We start from the raw sequence: 23,008 nt of genomic DNA, 5'->3' as shown, positions 1-23,008 counted from the left end.
GAACACTGTTTGTATCAACAAAGAAATAAGCTGCTTTAAAAGAACCTAGATTTTGCAGAACCCCCATTAAGACAAGAGTTCTATGTCGGGCCTTCCATTCCACTCTGGCTTAACCTCCTGGGCTCTCCTTCCTCGCTCCACCCTGTCATTCCAGCCTGTGGCCCTTCCCGAATGTGCCAGGCACCTTGCATTACCCTGGGTTGTATGGCCCAGTTCTCTGTATGGACTGTGGACTTCCTCAAGGCCTCACCCCATCCCTTCCTCGCCTTAATTTCTACACCAGCTATTTCCATCTGATGTCTTATTTCAGGATTTTGGTATTGTCTGCCCTTTCCCACTAGAAACTTCCACGAGAGTAAGAACGTTTTCTGTCTCTATGGCACCTGAGACATAGTGGCAACAACAGTTTTTTAGGGGATTGAACTGATTTGAATCTGGAGCTTTTCAAGCACTGCCTTCCCCCTTTCTTGCCTCAGTTCCTGGACTTGGGCGATCTATAGGATTTCTGCCCAAAATGGCTCGCCTGCGGGTGATCCACAGGTTTCTGTGGTACGTGATCTACGGGCACCCTGCCGGCGACACGGAAGAGAAGCAGGGCCTCAGCAGCGAAAGAACGGGAAAGCAGGAGCCAGGCAGGCCCGGAGCCCCGCCCTCCTCCGGGAAAGACTTGGAGGCCTCCTTTGATGCCCCACCGAGTGACAGCCAAGATGGAGAAGTCGTGGAGGCTGAAGTGGAGCTTCCCTCAGAGAAAGGTGAGATGACCAGGGCAGGCCAGCAGCAGCGGGACCCAAAGGGGGAGTCCATGATGGTTTCTTACTCTTGTGGTCTGAACTGGCAGACTATCTACACTGCCCTGATACAAACTTTCTGAACCTCTGCTTTCTGCCTGGCAGGTAGATCTTCTCATGTTTGTGGTTAGAGAGAACCAAGACCTACTGGGAGGTGGTATCACCATCGTGACTTGGACCCTGTCTCTGGTTTTCTCGTAGTGTATGTGGAGGAAGCCTCGTGGACACGCTACGTCCCCCCCATTCCAATCTACAGGGACTTCGGCTTCGGCTGGGCTCTTGTCAGCGACATTCTCCTCTGCCTGCCCCTCTCCATCTTTATCCAGGTTGTGCAAGTCAGCTACAAGGTACTGGCAACTCCCAAGCTATCACAGGGGCTCGTCCCTCAGCTCCAGGCCGGAGGGCACATACTCACCTGGTCAAGCAAAAATGCTCAAGACTTGCAGTTGTCTGGATGGATAGATGGATGGATGGATGGATGGTTGATTGGGTAGATGGAGAGAAATGAGATTGGATGGATGGTTTGTTGGTAAAAGTCAAAGACTTGTTCTTCTAGATAGATCAGCCATAACACAGACAAATATCATGGTGTAACAATACAATATGCATATAGAAATTTGGTTTATACAGAAAAAGAAGGAAATAGAAGTTACCCATAACTTCTATCCATCACTCAGACAACTAGTGACTTTGGTATATTTTCTCCTAGTCTTTTTATCCTATGCCATGTTTGTGTGTATATGCATGTATATGTGTATATTAGATCTCCCATTTGTGTGTTTTTTTGAGACTATACTATATTTACTCTATTATGTTTGTTTTTCCACTGAGCAATATATTATGTTTTCCACATCATTGAGTTTTAACTTGATATTAAGTAAATTCATAATATTCCTTCTTATGCACATACCCTAATTCATTTCATGAGTCCTCTGTTCTTAGACATTTAAGCTCTAGTTTCTTGTTTTTACAAATGGCAGGTGATAATACCTTTTGGTAGACATATTCTTGGGAAGTTCCAAGGTTTCTTTTATGGTAAGAACAGAAATGGAATCACTGGCTTCCAGGGAAATCAGCATTCTTCTTCTCTTCTTAATATAACTTACTAAGTGATCATCCCAATAGATCTAGTACCTACCCATCACAATCCATAGTTATTGCAATATTATTGACGGTATTGGTTATGCTGTACTTTACATCTCCCTGACTTTTCTGTAACTATCAATTTTTACTTCTGATCCCTTCACCCAGCTCCCCAACCTCCTCCCATCTGACAGCTGTCAGAATGTTCTGTTTCCGTTCTGGTTGTTTGGTTGTCCACATATAAGTGGAATCATATGGTATTTGTTTTTTTGTTTGTTTGTTTGTTTGTTTTTTTGTGAGACTAAATGGCATTTTTATTTTGTTCATTATGTTTTTCTATTTTTTCTTTTTTTTTTAATATATTTTATTGATTTTTTTTTTTTGCCCCCCTCCCTCCCTCCCATACATACCCTTCCTCCCCAGAGTTTTATGTCCATTGGTTGTACTTATATGCATGTACACAAGTCCTTTGGTTGATCTATTATCTCCCCCAGATCTTCCTCCCCTCCCCACTGTAATTTGACAGTCTGCCTGTTGCTTTACTGTCTCTATATCTGTCTCTTGATTCATCAATTTATAATGTTCTTGATCATCCACAAATGAGTGAGGTCATGTGGTGTTTCTCTTTCATTGATTGGCTCATTTCACTCAGCATGATGTTCTCCAATTCCATCCAGGTTGCTGCAAATGATGAGAATTCCTTCTTTTTTATGGCAGCATAGTATTCCATTGTGTAGATGTACCATAGTTTTTGGATCCAATCATCTGCTGATGGGCACCTAGGCTGTTTCCAAATTCTGGCTATTGTAGATTGTGCTGCTATGAACATAGGGGTGCATATATCCTTTCTGATTGGTGTTTCTAGTTTCTTGGGATATATTCCTAGAAGTGGGATTACTGGGTCAAATGGGAGTTCCATTTTCAGTTTTTTGAGGAAGCTCCATACTGTTCTCCACAGTGGTTGCACCAGTCTGCATTCCCACCAGCAGTGCACGAGGGTTCCTTTTTCTCCGCAACCTCGCCAACACTTGTCGTTTGTTGATTTGTTGATGTTGGCCATTCTGACAGGTGTGAGATGGTACCCCATTGTTGTTTTGATTTGCATCTCTCGGACAATTATTGACTTTGAGCATGTTTTCATGTGCCTTTTGGTCTTCCTTCTGTCTTCTTTTGAAAATATTCTATTTAGGTCCATTGCCCATTTTTTAATTGGATCATTCATCTTCCTTTTATTTAGTTGTATAAGCTGTCTGTAAATGTTGGAGATTAAACCTTTATCAGTGGTATTATTTGCAAATATGTTCTCCCAAACCGTGGGCTTTCTTGTTGTTTTGTTGATGGTTTCTTTTGCCGTAAAAAAAAGCTTTTTATTTTGATGTAGTCCCATTTGTTTATTTTCTCTTTAGCTTCCATTGCTCTAGGGGCAGTATCAGTGAAGAAGTTCTTTTGGCATACGTCTGAGATTTTGCTGCCTGTGGATGCTTCTAGTATTTTTATGGTTTCCCGTCTGATGTTTAAGTCCTGTATCCATTTTGAGTTTATTTTTGTGAATGGTGTAAGTTTGTGATCTAGTTTCATTCTTTTGCATGTGTCTGTCCAATTTTCCCAACACCATTTATTGAAGAAACTATCTTGACTCCATTGTATATTCGTGCCTCCTTTGTCAAATATTAATTGAGCATATTGATTTGGGTTGATATCTGGGTTCTCGATTCTATTCCATTGATCTATATGTCTGTTCTTGTGCCAGTACCAGGCTGTTTTGAGAACAGTGGCTTTGTAATATAGTTTGAAGTCTGATATTGAGATCCCTCCTACTTTACTCTTCTTTCTCAGGATTGCTGTGGCTATTCGGGGTCTTTTATTGTTCCAAATGAACTTTTGGAGAGTTCTTTCTAGGTCAGTGAAATATGCCGTTGGTATTCTAATGGAGAGTGCATTGAACCTATAGATTGCTTTAGGAAGTATGGACATTTTGATGATGTTGATTCTACCAATCCATGATATGGTATTTGTCTTCCTCTGTCTGACTTATTTCACTCAGCACAATACTCTCTATGTCCATCCATGTTGTCGTAGACGGCAAGATTTCATGCTTTTTTATGGCTGGGTATTCCATTATGTATGTGTACTTCTTTACCCATTTATCTATTGATGGAAACTTAGGTTGCTTTCATATTTGGTTAAATAATGCTGCAGTGAACATATGGATGCTTATGTCTTTTTGGTTTATTGTTTTGAGTTTCTTCAGATAAATATGCAGAAGTGGAATTGCTGGGTCCTTCTTTTCTCATGTTATATAGCCTTTATTTTGTTTTTTTACAAGTCAATGATTTTTTAATTGAATTTATTGGAGTGTCATTGGTTAATCAAATGATATAGATTTCAGGTGTATAATCCTAGAATACATCACCTGTATATTGTGTGTTTACTACCCCAAGTCTAGTCCATTCCATCACCATTTATCCCCTCTTTTTGTACCTTCTCCCAACCCCTTTCCCTCTGGCAATCACCATACTGTTGTCTGTGATAAAGTCTGTTTTGTCTAGTGGATTTATTGCTACTCCAGCTTTTTGGGTTTTTGTTTGTTTCTATTTTCATGAAATACCTTTTTCCATCCCTTTTAGTTTGTGTCTTTCTATGTGAATTTAGTTTCTAGTAGACAGCATATATAAGGGTCTTGTTTTGTTACCCATTCAGCCTCCAAATGTCTTTTTATTGGAACACTTAAATTGTTGACTCACCGGTTGAGTGTTGACCCAGGAGCCAAGAAATTACTAGTTCAATTCCTGGTCAGGGCACATGCCCAGGTTGCTATGTCAATGATGTTCCTCTCCCATTGATATTTCTCTCTCTCTATCCCTCTCCTTTCCTCTATCTCTAAAAATTAATAAATGATATTTAAAAATAAAGCCCTTGCTGGTTTGGCTCTGTGGAGAGAGTGTCAGCGTGCAGACTGAAGGGTCTCTGGTTCATGACCCACAGGTTGAGAACCACTAGCAGGGTTGCCTAAGACTATTGGAAAACACAGATATTTACATTATGATTCATAGCAGTAGCAAAATTACAGTTATGAAGTAGCAACAAAAGTAATTTTATGGTTGGGGGTCACCACAACATGAGCAACTGTATTATTAAAGGGTCTCGGCATTAGAAAGGTTGAGAACCACTGCCCTAGAGACTCCTTAAACTATCCTCATTTTTGTGGATTCTCTTTTTCCCTTTTTTAATCTTCACCGGAGGATATTTTTTCATTGATTTTTAGAGAGAGAGAAATATCAATGTGCTAGAAACTCATTGATAAGTTGCCTTCTTGTACGTGCCCCAACCAGGGCCTGCAACCGAGGTATGTGCCCTTGACCTGAATTGAACCTGGGACCATCGGGTCCGCAGTCTGGTGCTCTATCCACTGAGCCAAACCAACTAGGGCTTTGGATTCTCATTTTCATTCTGCTGTTCTGATTGGGTGTTTTCTGCTTTCTTATCTTTCACATCTCTGTTTCATCTACTCTACTGTTGATTCCCTGTAATGTATTTTTTACTTCCGTTAAAGTATTCTTCATTTCTGGCCGGTTCCTTTTTGTTTTCTGTCTTTGCTTTTATATTTCCTCTCTCTTTGTTTTTGTTCTCACTAAGTTCATATGCATGCTTATAACCAGTGTTTGAACTCTGCGTCTAGTAGATTGCTTGTCTCCAGTTAGTTTAGTTCTTTTTCTGGAGTTTAGTTCTCTTCTTTCAATTGGGGTCTGTTTCTTTGCTTCCTGATTTTAGCTGTCTCCCTGTGTTTGTTTCTCTGTATTAGGTAGAGCTGCTACTGCTCCCAGGCTCTGTAAAATGGCCTTGTGTGGTAGGTACCCTATAGAATCCAGTGGCACAGCCTCCCCACCCCCCTAACCCCAATCACCCGAGCTGGGCACTTCACATGCGCGCGCCCCGACCTCTGTGGGCTGTGTGCACCTTCCTGTGGAAGCTATGATTGCTGTTGGCACCTCAATAGGAGCGAATTACCCCAGGTCAATGGCTATGAGGATGAGCTGTGACCCCCCTGGAGGAACAGCTGTGCAGAAGCCAGTCCCACAAAGCAGGACTTACTTCCGCAGCAGGGCTCTGGTGCCTGCTGTGTCTGCCCCTTGAGCGTGTCTCTTAGGAAAGTAGTTGGGTGGTGTTTGGACATAGTCCGAAGCGGGTGCACTGGCTCTGGGGCCTCCTGGAAGATTCAGGCCAAGGTCAGCTGCTACCTGTGCCTTGCCCCCACCCCATGAGCTACAGAGCAATCTTCAGATGGCTACTCCTTGTGCTGGGCTTGGAGAGGCCACGCTGCAAACCAAGGCTGGCTGCCACTAGTGCTAGGCTTGGGGCCACTTAGTGAGAGGTACAGGCATGCAGCATGCTGAGGCCAAATGCTGCTTGTTTAGAGATTTTAGGAAAGTGAAGTGTGAGCCAAGAAGGGCCATTCGTGTGGAAAAGCCACTGGAAACAGCTTGGGTGGGCCCACAGTTGAATGAGGCTGGGTCTCAGGGAATCACCAGAGCAGGATGAACAGTGTTAGCCAGATTGATGGAAACTCAAATATGGAGCCCAGCCTGCTGGCTTTGTGGGATAGAGAGCTCAGCAAAGGAACAATGGCCTCTGCCAGCACTTCTGCCTGGCAGAAAGGTGCCCTCGCAGTTCTCATCTTGATGCCAATCAGTTCAGTTCCACCCTGTATATCCCTGGTGCCTTTCCATCTATTGCTCCAGTGCTAGAGCTTAGAGCACATGTGTCCAAGAAAGTCTCTGTGGGCCCTTTAAGAGGAACTCCCTGGGACTCCAGCAGCCCTTCGTCTTACTTAGCACAGTCCCCGCTGGCTTTTACAGCCAGAAGTATGGGGGCTACTTTCCTGACACTGGAACCCTAGGCTGGGGGGCATGGTGTGGGGCTGGGACCTCTCGCTCCTCAAACCTCCACAGGCTGAGACATCCCTCCGTACCACACGTGTGTGAGACCAGCTGTTCCACATCTCTGCCCTTCCTATCAGTCTCACTGTGGCTCCTTCTTTAAATCCTTAGTTGCAGGGCTTTTGTTCAGCTGGATTTCAGGCAGTTCTGAATGGTGGTTTTTTGTTGTTGTTGTTGTTGTTTTGTTTTGTTTTGTTTTGTTTTGTTTTGTAGTTTAGTTGTAATTTTGATGTGCTTGTGAGAGTTCCCAAGTACTGCATTTAGCTGTGCTGCCATCTTCATCTGTTTTTAAAATATAAAGGAGTATATTCCCACATAATCCCCTGGAAGCATTTTAGCAATTTGATTGCCCACCTGCAGTATATGAGGGCAGTGTGGCAGATGGGCTGGAAAGGAGGGCTAACATGATTGAAAGCAGAGATGTGGGAGGTTTGGGGGAGGCAGGAAGGAGGAGGCACCATCACCATAGGGCTGACAGGCAGGTTCAGAGAGGCTGCAGAGCAGAAAATAGTGGTGAGTTTTGCCCAGCTGATGTTGCTCAGTGTTTGAACATCAACCCATGCACCAAGAGGTTGCTGGTTCAATTCCTGGTCAGGACACATGCCTGGGTTGCAGGCTCAATCCCCAGTGAAGGGCATGCAAGAGGCAGCCAATCGATATTTTCTCTCAGCGGTGTTTCTGTCTTTCTCTCCCTTCCCTTTCCTCTCTCTCTAAAATTAATTTTAAAAGATTAAAGAAAATAGTTGTAAATGTTTTTCCACAATTCTGGTTTTGAGATTGAGCTGAACTCTACATCACCTTATAGGTGGACAACCTGGATGAATTCCTGAATGACCCTCTGAAGCAGCACACGCTGATCCGCTTTCTCCCCAGGCCTATCCGGCAGCAGCTCCTGTACAAGAGGTGAGTCCCTGGAACTGCGTAGCGTGGCCGAGGGTCCCTGCACTCCCCTGGAAGTGAGGGGCTGACTACTCTCCAACCAGGCAGAGGAAAGGTTTCTGCCTTCCTGTTTGTAGAGATCTGAGGTTTTCATGAATTCAGCCACCTGTGAGCCTTCTAAAGCCCGGGCAAGTGAAAAGCGTGCTGGCACATTTTATACTTGATTTCAAGGTTCTTTTAATGTAAAGTCTGCTGATGGAGTCTGCAAGCCTTAATGTGGTTTTGTCTTTTGTTACTTTTACTTTCTAACCCAAAACTTAGTGTAGAGTTGATGCTCTATTGCCCTTGTTGGGTGTGGGAAGGGCAGTTCTGGGCTCCGGTACTGTGCAGGCCCAAGGCCAGTCCTCCAGGTCCCACCAGGCAGAAGAGGAGAGTAAGAGAGGTGCCCTCCTCGCCCCAGATGCAGAGCCCCTGACCACAGGCAGCGTGTGGTGTGATTGGACCCTGCTCCTCCCCTGTTTTCCAGACGATACATCTTTTCAGTGTTGGAGAGCCTGCAGAGGCTGTGCTACATGGGGCTGCTGCAGTTTGGTCCCACAGAAAAGTTTCAGGATAAAGATCAGGTAACATCTTTCAAGCCCAGATTGAAGTGGTCCTGACTGTTAAGCAGTTTGCAGACGGCTCTCCTGAGGCTGATTCTGCGGTCTCTCCCGCCCCATCCCTGCCTGCCTTGCAGATCTTCATTTTCTTGAAGAAGAACGCGGCTATCGTTGATACCACCATGTGTGACCCACACTACCACCTTGCCCAAAGCAGCCGGCCCTTTGAAAGGCGTTTTTATGTCTTGAATTCAATGCAGGATGTGGAAAACTACTGGTTTGATCTGCAGTGCGTCTGCCTCAACACCCCTTTAGGTACCACCTGTCTTTGTGGTCCTCACTGTTTCCCCCTCTTGCTGTGGAACAACTGGAGTTAGAGCTGGAGAGGGCAAGATGATGCCTCGTGGCTTCCAGGCTGCTCCCCGAGGCCCATGGTGTCCTTGGGGCTCCCTCAGAAAGCAGTGTAGCAGGCCTTGAGTGGGAGGTATGCCAGCCCCCACTCCCCATTCAGTCCAAGCAGCTCCTCTTGGTCTTTACATATATGTTGATTCAGTAGGTATGAACACCTCAGCGTGCATTTCCTGTACCTGGCCACAAGCAATGAAAACACACCTTGTCTCTGCCTTCGTGAGGCTTCATTCTTGGGGAGAAACACACACACACACACACACACACACACACACACACACACACACAGAGGGTGATGAGTGCCAGGGAGGAAATACACAGGGTGAGGAGCTAAGGGCATTTGAAGGAATGGTCAGAGGCAGCCTTTCTGAGGAGACATTTGAGGGTGAGCTAGCTGTGTCCAGAACTGGGGGACAACATTTTAGGCACAGAAGCAGCAAGTGCAAAGGCCCCAAGTGTGGTTGGAGAGACAGAAAAGGCCAGCGCGGTGGGAAGGAGCGTGGCAGCTGAGATTGGGAAGTGGGCAGGAGGCATACTCTGGGGCCATGCAGAACACGGTAGTTGGATGTGTTCTAAAAACAAGAAGATGGTGGTGGTTGTAATCCAGCCTCTCAGTGCTTGCCCTGGAGAACAGACGGGACGGGAGTAGAAGGAGAAAGGCCAGTTGAGCTGTGACTCATGCCCCAGAGAGATGCGCACTGTGCCGGTGATGGAGGGGCCGATGGGGGAGGCTGAGAGGAGGAACTGGCAAGCTTGCCGGTGGGTGAGTCGGGCTTTGGGTGGGGCCTTTGCTCTCATTGTTTTCCTCTCCAGAATGTCCTCAAGCCCCTGCTGGCCTCGCAGGTGGCCAGTCCTGTTTCACATGTCTCCTCTTCGAGAAAGCCCTCCCTGCACCTTCACTGTCACCGTCTTATTTCCCTCTGGATTCCCCATGGAGCACAGGCCATTGGCTTGCATCCCATGGTGTCTCTCAGGGCCTGGTACACAGTGACTCCCGTAAATGTTTATCGAGCGGCTGGAGGGCGTGTGGGAGCTGGAGAGCCTCCCTGCAGCCCAGCGTGCTTGCCTCGAGGCCCGTTTTCAGCTGGTCTTTTCTTGCCAGTTCTACCAGGAGAACAAGGATGGGCATCGGGTGCACGCGGAGACATCTGATCCTCTTTCTCCTGCCTCAGAGCCGCAGATCAGTGTTACTCGCTGGTTTTTGCACAGCAAGGATTACATACTGGTTTAGTGGAATTGTTCAGGGTCAACAGCACAATGAGCACTTGTATTTAGAGCCTTTATTGGGTCTAGACAAATTTTAGGACAGTGTGTGTCACAGACTCCTCTGGCATTCACTAGTGAGCTAGGCTTTTACTATTTCATATTTTAAAAGTTATCTAATTCCCCTGCATTTTATACCTGGATGAAAATTTGTGAGCCAGTGTTATTTGCACCAAAGATTTTCAGGCTTAACAGTTGGTGAATTTCCATCCATCCCTTTTAGTGTTTGGGAGCAGAAATGTGGGCGGCTTATTGAATCCATTAATCAGACCTTGATTGTCTTGTCATTTAGCGAATATTTGAGGGGTTCCCCGAAGATGAGGGGAAAGCACCGTATAAAAGACATGAGCATCCTTTAGAGCAGGGGCTCCAGACACAAATGTGCGCAGCAGCGCCCGGGAGCCTGGAGTGGAGGTTCCTGGGACCCGTGCAGAGGTTTGGACTCGGCAGACCTGGGCTGGCCTAAACCTGCATTCCTAGCAAGCAGCTGTGGTGCACAGAAGCATCACCTTAAGTCCCTGAAGGTTCAAGTGTCCATTCAAATGCATGACCTCTGACAAGCTCTTTTTCACCTCCTGACTTTAGGGGACTGTGTTTCAGTGTCTTCGTTTCTAAACTGGGAATACCACCACCACCTTCTGGGCAGAGGCGAAGCTTCACCCAGATGTCTCAGTAAAGTTGGCTGAGAGGTGGGGGCCATGGCCTCTCGCCACCGCCCCTTCCCTCACCCGGGCCAAGGTCTCCAGATGAGCATGTTAAGAGAAGGTCTTTGACAGTCTGCAAATTATCATCACCTTCCCTTGCCCTATTCAAGCAACAGTTTGAGTAGTAATTTATGTTTTCTTATAAGAAATGCAATCTTCTTTATTGTGGAACTAGAGGCCCAGTGCAAGAAATGCGTGATGGGTAGACCTTGCTGGTGATCAGAGCCAATCTGTGGGACGACCAGTGGGGCAATTGGCCACTTGCCAGGCCTGCCCCCTGCTGCCACCACTCATTGCCTCCCTCTGCAGAAGGTGACTGGCAGGGCAATCAGGGAGCCCTGGCTGGCACCTGCCTTGGCTGGGCTAGGGCCTGCCAGCTGGGAGCAGCTCCTGTGTTGAGCATCTGCCCCCTGGTGGTCAGTGCATGTTATTTTAATTAGTTTTTCCACTGGTCGTTCTGCTGTTTGGTCAATTTGCATATTAGTCTTTTATTATATAGGATAACTGAATGTAATTGCTCCACTGAATGAATGCCCCTCTGGGACACTCAGGAAACAAGTGGCTGCTCCTGGCTGTCTCAGGGAAACTGATGCCATATCCAGCTATCTGTTTAGTCCCTGCTGACCCTGATCCCACAGCCACAGCCAAGTGCGGTCATTTTCATTTACTGCTTTCTCTGCTGGCACACAGCATGTCCATGGGCCCCCCGTGGGGAAGGCATATGGTTCTGCTCGTAAGTCCCCGAGCCTACTGTGTTCTTTGGTCACCTACTTGCCCACCCACCTTAATGGCGTTCAGCCAGAGTGCAGGCCCTTTTCTCTGTCCTCCTCAGTGTTTAACTCTCCCTCCAGCTTCCTCTGGCACCTGTTACAGGCATTTCGTACCTTCTCTGTTTGGGGGACCCTAGTCTCAGAAAGGGAATCCGTTCTCTGGCCACCCAGCAGCGCACGGTGGCCACCAGCACCACAGCAGGAGGGTGGCCTCAGTGGGGCTTGTTTGGTTTTCCAGGTGTGGTGCGCCACCCGCGGAACAGGAAGGACAGCAACCCAGACCAGGGCGGAGATGACAAGGACAGTCTGCAGAAGGAGCAGAAGGAGCAGGAGAGCGCCATCCACAAGCACAACCTGGAGCGCAAGTGTGCCATGATGGAGTACACCACGTGCGTCCCCGCCCCTCGGCGCGCCGTCCCCACGCGCAGGGTCAGGCAGTGTCATCCCTCAGGCTCTGGCTCCATGTTGGGCTTCAGCTGTCAGACCAGCAGTGCCTGAGTCATCAATGCGGCTGCTGCAGACTGGTGGCTGCCAGCCATTTCTGGTCCCGGCCATACTCTAGTTAGCTCACACATTGTTTAAAAAAATAAAATGACTCAATTGCCAAAAATTCAAAACTTGGGATTTTTACCTAAAATGTTGGGGTTTTAACAAGTTCTTCAATTCTGTCAGGTGTTTTTCTGGGGAGGTAAAAGCTAGTTGTGGGAAATCCCCTCCTGCTCCTCGGACTCTCCAGTTTTGAGGATCACTCTTTCTCTCTCTCTCCCATCTCAGGGGCAGCCGTGAGATAGTGGATGAAGGTTTGATCCCCGGGGATGGGCTGGGAGCCGCTGGGCTCGATTCCAGTTTCTATGGACACCTAAAGCGCAACTGGATCTGGACCAGCTATATCATCAACAGGGCCAAAAAGGTGGGCTTTGAGGAATGGGTGCCCACATCCCGGCCACCACCCCTGGGCTGCCAGCACCGCACATCCTCTGTCCCTTTCCCAGCTCTCAGTTCCTGAATAAGTGACCAGAGGCACAAATATTTACTTCCATGTGTTTCGATAGCCTGGAGTGTTTTTCTTAGCTGATTCTAACTTATTCTGGGATGTGGACAGTTAAAGGAGGACCAGAAAGTCTGAGAAACAAAACTCATACAAGAGGGGTGCGTGTGCAGTTAGGAAGTGGCTGGACAGGAGATCCATGTCCTGCAATACCCCTGCCAGCCTCCCGGCAGGCACTGCACAGCCGTCCTCGGCTTCTCGGTCACACACTCGCACTCCTTGCCTTTGTGGCTCGGCTCCTGGGGTCATGAAACCGCATGCTTTGTTCCAGTGTCGCACTTGCCTTGCAGGAGAGCGCCGCTGCCGCTGCAGAGAACGGGCTCACCGTGAGGCTCCAGTCTTTTCTGACCAAGCGCACGCTGCCCCTCGGTGCTGGAGGTACGTGTGCGCAGTTCCGCCCAGAACAGACATGGTACCAGCCCAGGGCCAGCATGGCCGCCGCGTGTTTCATTTGGCTTCTGGCCTTTGCAGAGCTCATCTTGAAATGCTCGTCTCCTGTGATTACTTCTAGGCAACAGCAGGTTGGACATCTGGGGAGAAGCCAGAGCAGGGTCCGAGCTCTGTGTTGACCAAGACGAGCAGTTTGAGATTGACCAAGAGCCTGTGCTGGACAGGAACCAGAGGGTGAGAGGTGGCAAGAACCAGAAACGGAAGCGGCTGAAGAAGGACCCTGGAAAGAAGATGAAGAGGAAGAAGAAAGGTTATATGACGGTCATTTGTGTTTGCTAGGCCTTGTCTTTGCACAGTCAGGCTCAGACGTGCAGCGGGCTGGCGCAGCTGCGCCTGAGCTCTGCCCTCAGACTTGGGTTTCCATTTGCCCTCAATTTATAGTGCTCACTCTGTGATTGCCCTATTTTCCCAATCCAGCTGCCAGACAGAGATCTGGAATTTCCTTCATGCTGCCCCTACTTTCTCTGTATTGTACGAGCCTTTTCTCTTAGTGATTGCCTCAGTAAAAATTCTGATTTCATCTCAACCGGAAAAAAAAAAAAAAACCTTAGCAAAAGTTCGTAGCAAAATCTTCATCATAACCAGCTAAAATCCTATTATTCTTTTGGCTTACCTTTTGATATCTGCATTTATGCTAATCATGCCGAAGTCTAAGGCTTGTCCATTTAAATTAGGAAAGACGGGGCCTGGAAGGCTGCAGTGTCTTCGGAGCTCCGGAAGCTCTGTGTGTCCCCTTGGCCTGCACTTCGGCTCCTTCCTCTGGGCAGTGTTTACAGTGAAGGAGGGCAGTGAGGAGGAGGGTCTGTCTGTCTGTCACCCAGGTGGTCTGTGTGTTTAGCAATGATCTGATGGCTAGCAATTTCAGGTGAAAACAATGTTGAAACAGGAGCCTGCTTTTGGTGGTTGCTTTGGCCGGTGTTTATAACAAACAGCCTGTATCAGTTGAAGTGGCCGCTCAGTGTCGCCCATCCCGATATGTTCAGATGAGCTTGCTCACAAAGACCTGAATTCATTACAAGGCAAAAGTGTTATTGCTTTGAATCCAAATTTTCCCACCCTGCTTTTCTTCTGCCTTAATTTGGAAGATCACGACACAGTCTTTTGGAATTGGCAGTAGCATATGGCAGATACTGTCATCAGTATCTCCCCCAAGAGGAGAAGACCTTGGAAGACCCTGTGGTTATGCGCTCAAGTTCAAATCCTTGGTCTGCTACTTAGTTGTGTGACTTTGGGCAAGTTGCTATATCAGATTCCTCAACTACAGACTCGGGATAATAACTATATCTGCCCCATAGGGTTGTTGCAAAGTATTCATATATGTAAAAAGCTTAAGTCAGTGTCTGGCCCATATTAAATATTCCATCCTGTTAGCACTGTTATTCTTTATTTAGTAGCTCCATTGTGCCAGGTGCAACACTAGATGTTTCCGTCTTGTTCGGTCCTCAAGGTAGCCCTGCAGGATGGGCCTTGTCTCCACATGCACCAGAGTTCACACATCTCTGAGGTCACAGAGCAGCAGAACGGTGGGGTTCCACTCGTTTGTCAGGCGTGCCCTGAGCTTCTGTGGAGGTGCCGTGCCTTAAAGGGCTTAGCTCCACAGTAGGGAGGCTTAGAGATCGGCAGATAGGAGGCTGCATTCAGGATGCCCAGCTGTCACCATGAAATTCCACCAAAGAGAAATGGTGAAAAAACTATCGGGAGGGGCTGCGTCTTTTGTAGTTAGTGATATAGCCTCCGAGCACACTGAGATTCCGATAACTGATATCCTTGGTCATGTCTTGCCAGTGGGGCAGACCTTCCCCTCTCCAGAGTGACAGCTCCACACCAGTTGTTCTAGGCTCACTCCCTTCTCCCCTTGTATCCTTAGAAGAGCTCCAAGAAGAAAAAAGCAAAAGTCTGCGCTACCATGACGAGGCCGACCAGAGCGCCCTGAAGAGGATGACCCGGCTGCGGGTCACGTGGTCCATGCAGGAAGACGGGCTGCTCATGCTCTGCCGCATTGCCAGCAACATCCTCAACACCAAGGTACTCGGCCACCGTCCCCGCTCTCCCAGCCTCCCGCTGCTGGCTTGCTTTCCCTCTCAGGGAGCTCTTTCCTGTCCGACCCGCACAGGAACTTGGTGGCCCATGGGGCCGCTCATCTCATCTATCCCAGCTGGTCTCTGGGAAAAGCATTTCCCATAATCCTACAAATTAGCACCACTCCCATTTTTGCACATTTCTTTCCAGCCTTAGGCTAATTCATACGAATCTTTGCCTGGCTGCAGGCAAAGCCGACCAGAGCTGTTCTCTCTTCATCAAGAATCTAACCAACCCTTTCCTGTTCGGCTCCTCCCATCCTCATGTGCCTGAAAAATGCTGGTTCCTCTTTCAATAATGGCTTCTCATGTATGGGAGGGTTCACTGAACCTGTCTGGTAGGAGTGGTCGTTGTGCTCTCCCTCTGCCCCTGGGACAGACACATTTTTAAAGTTTTTTATTGATTGATTGGTTTTAGAGAGAGAGGAAGGGAGAGAGAAACGTGGATTTGTTGTCACCCACTTATGCATTCATTGGTTGGTTTTTTGTGTCCCCCGACTAGAGATTGGACCCGTAACCTTGGTGTATTGGAATGGTGCTCTAACCAACTGAGCCACTCAGCCAGGACATGTATTTTGGACATATACTTTCATGCTGCCTCTGTTGCCTCTGGCACTTCCTGGCCCACTGGGATGGTAGTTACTCAAGGCAAAGAAACTTATTTGTTTCCATCGCTGTAACCTCAGCGTGGTGCCTGCCACACACTGCCCGTCCAGTCTATTTACCAAGAAGTGTGGAATGGCCTCACCTGACTCCACCTTTCACATGGTTCACTCCTCTGCCTTCCGCACCACATCCCCACACTCGTGGAGACCTGCCTGTGTCCCTGGATTCGCGGTGGGCGGGAGGGACTTGCTTTCTGTCTAGCAAACTCTCCCTCTTTCCTCTGATGTCACTGATCTCCTCGCCATGTTCCCCAGAGCAGTCTCACCACTCATGTGTCTGATCCCATTTGCAGCAAGGCATGGGAGAGCAATCCAGGCGGGCGAGTGTCCCATCAGGCTGGTTCCCAGCAGCCACCGGGAAAGTGAGCTCTGCCATCGTCCAACCCAGGGGCTTTGGCAGGCAGTAGTACTTCCAGGTAGATGGTGAGGCAGCATCCCCAGAGCCCCATTGGTGCTGCCTGCTCTCAGCCATGACAGCCAAGCGAGGTCCACTTCAAGATCCTGGGCCCGATGCTCTGTCCACAGGTTCATCAGATCCCTTGACCACCTTCCCTGGCTGTCCCCCGCAGCTCTCCTAAATTCTAACCCAAAACCTGAGGTGACTGCTTCTGTCCCCATTTCTGTTCTCTGCCTTTATAACGGCTTTTTTCATCACAACATGGGTGAGGGGTGTCTCCCTCTACCCACCCTAGGTGCCGCTGGAGGAGCCAGGAGCGGCCTGCGCCTTGAGGCAAGGCGGACCTCCATGTGGGCCCCTCCACTCTGGGACTCTGAGAAAATGCCTCGTCTTCAACCCCCGTCCTCTTCCCAGCTCTGCCTTCCTGTGTGCTGAGGTCCTGAGTCTGCTGACTAGTGCCTTCTGGGTCTGCTAGTGTAACAGGCAGAATGTTTCGGAGCACGCATACCCTGTGCTAAGTCTGTGAAACCCTCTCACTAAGCACCTTTCATATGTTCCTAACCTCCCCTCGCGTACTGCCCTTCCAGTCAGCACTACACCGGCACCCTCTGAGCACCAATCTTGTCAAAAGCACCTTTCCCACAGGATTCTGGGGACTTACTTCTCTCTGCCCAGCACTCACTCTGCCAGGCGCATTGTTCGTGCCAAGTTAATGTGACTGGAAAACACAGGTGGCCGAGTGGAGTGCCCACTGATGAGGGAGGCTCCACAGAATGTCTTTGTCCACTTGTGTGTGTGTCGGTGCGCGGGCGTGGGCCCTGAGGAACTGACCTCCTGTCTGGCTCTGTTTGATGCAGGTGAAGGGCCCGTTTGTCCCCTGGCAGGTGGTGCGGGACATCCTGCACGCCACCTTTGAAGAGTCTTTGGATAAGACCTCTCACTCGGTTGGCCGAAGAGCTCGCTACATAGTCAGAAACCCGCAAGCCTACATGAACTACAAGTAAGCCTTACGGAACGCCTTCGCTCCGGGACAGCGCTCCGAATGCCTCTGGCGCACTCTGCCCCCCCCCCCCCCCCATCCGTTTGCGTCAGGGCCGGGGTGGAATCCTGCAGAGCACGCTGAGCCGCCCAGTGCGCGCCCGCTCTGCCCGCGCTGGTGCTCATTAGGGAGAGAGCGCCTGGGCTTACTGAGCGCTGGCCCCATTCTGGCACTTCCTCACGCAGAGTTTTGTTCAGATGTTAGGAAAGCCTTGGGAAGGAGGTTACAGACGGAGAAACGGGCCAAGCAGGCTGGGGACTTACTGGATACCACACATTAGCATGTGGACAAGGCAGGGCATCTGCCTGTGTCACCATTGTTTCGAGCACTCCGGGGCGGCTCTCGGTATCCCTATTAGTCACAGACCTCACTGCGGGAGCTAGCTAGGCAGGACTGGGCTCCTTGGATCACACACACTCAGTTGTGTCCGTGTTCGCAGCAGAGCTGGGTGGTCCCTAAGGTTTCCTAGCCAGAGCCTGGCTGTGTGGTGGTGTGAGCTGGCTGGGTCACATAGCACCCCCTTGTGGTTTGTCTTTTGCCAACGAGGCGGCTCCCTCCCCCCCTCTCCTCACAGAGCCCAGGCAAAGAGCCAGTGCCAGCCTCATCAGACTTCTCCTCCAACTCCACCACGGGCATGGGTTGAGTGGGGCACAGAGAGCGTCCAGGTGTTGGGGGAGGTGCCCAAGCCTAACAACCAGAGTGAGAGTGGGGCCAAGGGGGGAAGCATGAAGGGGTGGGGAGTGCCGCCTCCACCCCCTCATAGAAGAGCTTGGGCTGCCTACAGTTAGGCCTCGCCCTGAATTGTGGAGGAGCTCAACTCAGCCCAAGTTTCTCAGCCTTGGCACTAGGCCAGTGGTCGGCAAACTCATTAGTCAGCAGAGTGGCAAGCCGCTGTTTGCCGACCACTGCACTAGGCCATCGGGGCCAGATAACTCTGCTGTGGAGCTGTCCTCTGCGCTGTGGGATGCTGAGCAGCATTCCTGCCTCTGCCCACTAGATGTCAGCACCTCCGCATGTGTCTCCAGGCGCCCTGGTGAGGGAGCACGGGGGAGGGGAGGCCAAATCAGCCCAGTTTGGAACCGTTGGGTTACACACACCAAGGGGCTTTCCGTGTGAACCACTGTTCCCTTTTCTGTCTGAAAGGGTTCTGATCACCTGGTTCAAACTCTTCTTTTTCCCCGAGTAGAAACAGGCCCAGAGAGCATGCAAGTTGTCCATGGCACAGGGGTTGGCAGTGAAGTGAGATCTGGGCCCGGCAGGCTACAGGGGTGGCAGGCCTGGTCTCCATCTTCACTGCAGTCCGAACTGTGCAATTAGGACGAGGTCCTCCACTCAGGCCATTTCCTCTTGGGAACAGGATCCTAATTCCAGTAGTAACCACGCCTGCCCGGGCCTTGGCACGTGTGACCTTGGCGTCCCTCCACCCCACCCTCTTACAGTGTCTGCCTGCTCTTACTGCAGGTTGAAGTGCTTGGATCATAAGAGGCCAGCAAACTCTGGTTGTCTCTCCCTCCATTTCCTCTGGGCAGATCAGGCTCTCTGCATCCTGGTGTCTGAGGGTTTGTGGAGAGGACAGATGGGGCTTGGGAGGAAGTTGGAGCTCTTGACAACAATGAGCACCAGTGCCGGGGTAATATTTTTAAATTTACAGAACACTTTCACACAGCTCATCTCACTTGGTCTTGACCACGCTCCTGTAAGGGCAGTTGGGAGTCACTGGTCTCAGCTTACACATGGAGGACAGACGCTCAGAGAAGCAAGGTGTAAAGTGTGAGCAGTAATCAAGGTGTAGTCTGGTTCAGGCCTGGCTTGAATCAGATTTGGCCAAGCCCAGACCCTTCATTTTTACAAGCTATGGCCGCACAAGAGGTACACAAGCAAACCACGCTTTATGGTTAGGCGAAGCCGGAGATCTGAGGGAGGAATCACTGCAACACCAGCTTCCTGTGGTCTTCCCTCTGCAGGGTGTGCCTGGCCGAGGTGTACCAAGACAAGGCCCTCGTTGGAGAGTTCATGAATCGGAAATGTGACTACGAAGACCCAAAGGTAGGCCCGGGCGGTGGCTGGGCTCCGCCTGCTCTCAGGGAGGCTATGGGGGTCCTGGTCCGAACCCTGGGGCTCGTGGTACCTTGCCAGCCTCACAGACACGGGGGTTCCCGCTCTTTTGGGAAACTGGCTGGTCAGTTCTTTGGCTTTGGACATCACTGGATCTGGCTCCAGCATCCGTTTTTAAAGGTGATTAGGATTTGACGTGCAGCTTTGCAGTACTGCCTACTTTAAGGAAATAGGGCAGCTCTTCAGAAGTTATGAGCAGCTGGACTTCCTGGAACGCTTGCAGATAGGATGTGGGACGCTGCGTGGGGCTGGGACAGTGGCTGACAAGGAAGGGCATATGTCTTTACAGACCCAGCTGTCTCTGCTCTTCAGCTCGGAGCCTATTGAGTCCGCGCTCACTGAGCTAACATCAGTCTCTGCTGTGTGGGTCAGGCCAATCAAAACGGAGGTCCAGCCCTCCCCTCAGGAAGCCACGGGGCAGTGGACTGTGCAGAACAGTGCAATCCCTGAGAGGGGAAGGCACGGGTCCGAAGGAGAGCCAGGAGTGCTTACGATGCAAGGACAGAAAGTCTCAGAGGCTCGAGGCTTTGTCTTCCGGAATGCCAAGCAGTCTAGAGAGGCAGTCTGGGCAGGTGCAGTCGAGCAGAGATGTCTCCGGTCCATTCTGTCACTGTACTTCTAGTCCATAGCAGTCAGCTCGCCATCCTCATGCCAGTCCCCTCGTCGTCTCGGCTTGCCTGGAGCTCAGCTCCTCAGCAGAACCCGAAGCAGGAAGAACTGGGAGGGGCTGCAGTGGGCCTTGTATCATGGAGGGGACAGCCTTTCCCTGAGACCCCTGAGGTTGCCGGCATTGGTTTAGCCCTGACCTGACTCAGCCAGCTGGGCTGACGGTGCATGCTCCCCAAACCACGTTGGAGCTGAGTCCGCTCCCAAGAAGGATTGGGATGGAGGAAGTAGGCTGCCAACAGCATTGACTGCAGAGAGCTGTCCAAAGGTGTCGGCACTGAACCCAGACTCTAAAATGAGGACCAGTTAAGGCCAAGGCCGAGAAGGAGGGGGAGTGAGATGGCCCGTGGGTAGTGCTGGGAGGGCCGCAGTGACGCAGCAGGGAGGGAGGGAGTTCGTGCTGGTGGGACACATGCTCGGTTTGTTGGCCACACCATGGAGGATAAACTGCAGGTAGCAGGGCAGTGAGCAGGCTGGAATGGGATGGTCACAGTGCAGGTGGACAGTAGGGACTAGTTTGGGTCCATAATTGATTGGAGGCGGGGAGGAGAGGAAGGAGGTAGACACAAACTGTGAGCTGAGGAGGAGCAGACCTGGAGGGAGGCGGTGATGGGGTAACAGGCCTGCTGCTGGGGGTTGGGGTGGGACATGGGCATCCTGGGGACTGTGGACAGTTGGGTCTTCCTGGGGCCGGGGAGAGCTGCCAGTGCCGTTGTGAGGGCTGACAGTGTGTCCTCCTCCCCAGGTGGACTCGGTGGGCGGGGAGGCCGGAGGCCGGGGGAGTGGGTTACAAGATGGTCCTTGACATCTCCACTGCAGCCGCCCGTCAGGGAAGGAAGTCCTAACACCTCGTTCTCTTACATTAAAAGGTCTGTGCCAGCGAGTTTAAAGAATTCGTGGAGAAGCTTAAAAAGAAGTTTAGTTCATCCTTAAAGAATCCTAACCTTGAAATCCCAGACACACTCCAGGAGCTGTTTGCCAGGTGAGGTTCTGGGGTTCACTGTGGTCCGTGCAGCAGGAGGAGCTGTCACCAGCCGGCCGGGGCGCCCCAGGCCAGTGGTCGCTCCGGCCTTGCTGCTGAGCCTGCCGGCTTTCCTGCCTCTGGGCCCCGTCATCCCACAGTGACTGAAAAGGGAGGCCACTGCCCCACCCAGCACCCCAGTCATTTCCCTTTCGGGCCCTGCTGCCGACTTAGTTCAGGTCGGTGTGCTTCTGCTAAGATTGCTCCTTTTAGCCCTGGCCCGTGTACAGTGGTTAGAGCATCGGACCACACCGAAGTGTCTCGGGTTCGATTCCTGTCAAGGGCATGTGCCTGGGTGGCAGGTTTGACCCCCAGCCCCAATCAGGGTGCGGTGAAAAGCAACTAATCAATGTGTCTCTCCCACCTCGATGTTTCTCATCTCCTCCCCTTCTGCTCTCATAAAATAAAATAAGATAAATAAAACATAAAAATGAAAATTGCTCATTTTATATCAGTACAAGGAAACTGAGATGTAAGGAACTTGCCCAAGGTCACAGTCAGTGCCTGTGAGCAGCAGGGCCAAGACTTGAACTTGGGTGGTTGACTTCAGAGCTCCGGCAGTTTCCAGCTCAGCCACTCGGCATCTGGAGAAAACATACTGTGTCTGAACCACGCCCATTTCCTCTGCTTAATCCCAGTGGGAAACTCCCCTTCACCATCCTCATTAATGCAGTGTCTCCAGGAAAATTTATTTCTGAATTTCTTCCTGTAAGGAGATGACGTTCACTGATTAGTTCCAACCTGTTTCTGTGGGAGATCTCATTTTCAGCAAATAATTTTATTGGGCCTGCTATATGCCGGGTCTAAGGATTCGTAGTCATTTTCAGAGTGGACACCCTTGAGCTATTTGGGGAGTTTGGTTTTTTAATGGTAGTGAACTGTGCCCCTGATTCCCCTTATTCTCACATGTCCTGTTCACCTCTCTGTAGCTTTAAAAAAAAAAAAAAAAAAAAAAAAAAAAAAAAAAAAACAGAGAAATAATCTGTAATTTCAACATGTGATACAGCCATTCCCTCTCTCGGTGTTTTCTTCCAGTCTTCTTTCTTGTGCTTGTTTTAATGATAATGAGTCCACAAGTTTATACCCTCCTTTAACAATTAACAGTACTCCCTGCCTGTTAGCACTGTCAGTGTCGCTTCATAATAGTCAGTAAATGAACATTAACCCTCTGTACCCTTCACTACCCTTCCACTCCATTTCCGCCTTTACCTCTGGTAACCATCATACTGTTGTCTGGGACTCTGAGTTTTTGTTAGTTTCTTTTTCTTATTTGTTCATTTGTTGCTTCAGTTTTACATATGATCTCACATATGATACAATCATATGGTTCTTGCCTTTTTCTGTCTGACTTGTTTTGCTTAGCATGATATGATATTCTCAAGTTTAACATTTTTTAAACATTTCAGCCAATAAATGGCCATCTGGAGCCAGCTGGAGCTCGGTTAGTGAAGGTCTGTTTTTGTGGTTTCTTATGCAGATACCGAGTTTTGTTGATCGGAGACCCAAAAGATCAAATCAGGAAGGAGGACAAACTCAATAGGCAAGTACTGACATACCGAGTGCCTTTCCTCAGCTGTCTGGGCTGCCTAACACAGGGGTCATCTAGGGCCAACTCCAGCCTGCCCCCAGTTTTTGTAAATAAAGTTTTATTGGAACACAGCCATGCCCATTCTGTATAGTCTGTGCTGCTTTCCTCACCACATCAGAGTTGAGTGGTTGCGATAAGACCAGATAGCCCATAAAGACTAAATTATGTATCTAGCCCTTTTTCGGACAAGTCTGCTGACCCCTGACCTCCAGTGTCACTGGCCTAGGCTTACGGTGGGCTGGGGGAAGGGTCTGAACTCTCAGCCCATGAGCTTTCTGAGCAAAAGTGGTTAGAAAGCCCAGCCTTTTCCCCGTCTTGGATGAGCAATATTCAGTTTGATTTGAACTCTGTATTTCAGCGAGAAGCCTGTTCCTTTTAGAGAAAAACTTGTTTAAAATTTGATTAAAAGAAAATATAAGCAGTTAACCACATTTGTTAATTGTCGTGAAAACCTATTTCCAGGTTATGTCACCCCCTTCTCCCCTAGGCTGACATGTTTTTCCTGCAAAA

General features: G+C 49.5%; 1 protein-coding gene across 2 annotated transcripts in view; it reads left to right on the top strand.

Moving 5' to 3' along the window:
• The window catches only part of GTF3C1 (general transcription factor IIIC subunit 1), an 84,154-nt gene that overhangs the window by 49,468 nt on the left and 11,678 nt on the right, over positions 1 to 23,008 (top strand). For both annotated transcript variants that reach the window (XM_084882880.1, XM_084882881.1), the window contains 14 exons: positions 477 to 752; positions 990 to 1,135; positions 7,614 to 7,711; positions 8,214 to 8,310; positions 8,424 to 8,601; positions 11,670 to 11,820; positions 12,206 to 12,341; positions 12,770 to 12,857; positions 12,991 to 13,179; positions 14,797 to 14,954; positions 16,927 to 17,069; positions 19,073 to 19,154; positions 20,759 to 20,871; positions 22,388 to 22,450. In XM_084882880.1, coding sequence (XP_084739006.1) covers positions 477 to 752; positions 990 to 1,135; positions 7,614 to 7,711; positions 8,214 to 8,310; positions 8,424 to 8,601; positions 11,670 to 11,820; positions 12,206 to 12,341; positions 12,770 to 12,857; positions 12,991 to 13,179; positions 14,797 to 14,954; positions 16,927 to 17,069; positions 19,073 to 19,154; positions 20,759 to 20,871; positions 22,388 to 22,450 — 1,918 coding nt within the window. The remainder of the gene's footprint in view (positions 1 to 476; positions 753 to 989; positions 1,136 to 7,613; positions 7,712 to 8,213; positions 8,311 to 8,423; positions 8,602 to 11,669; positions 11,821 to 12,205; positions 12,342 to 12,769; positions 12,858 to 12,990; positions 13,180 to 14,796; positions 14,955 to 16,926; positions 17,070 to 19,072; positions 19,155 to 20,758; positions 20,872 to 22,387; positions 22,451 to 23,008) is intronic.

Source organism: Pipistrellus hanaki, assembly GCF_964339955.1.
Source record: "Pipistrellus hanaki genome assembly, chromosome: 4".
NCBI classification, from domain to species: domain Eukaryota; kingdom Metazoa; phylum Chordata; class Mammalia; order Chiroptera; family Vespertilionidae; genus Pipistrellus; species Pipistrellus hanaki.
Note: the sequence above shows the minus strand (reverse complement) of the source record. Positions and strands in the feature narration are given on the sequence as shown.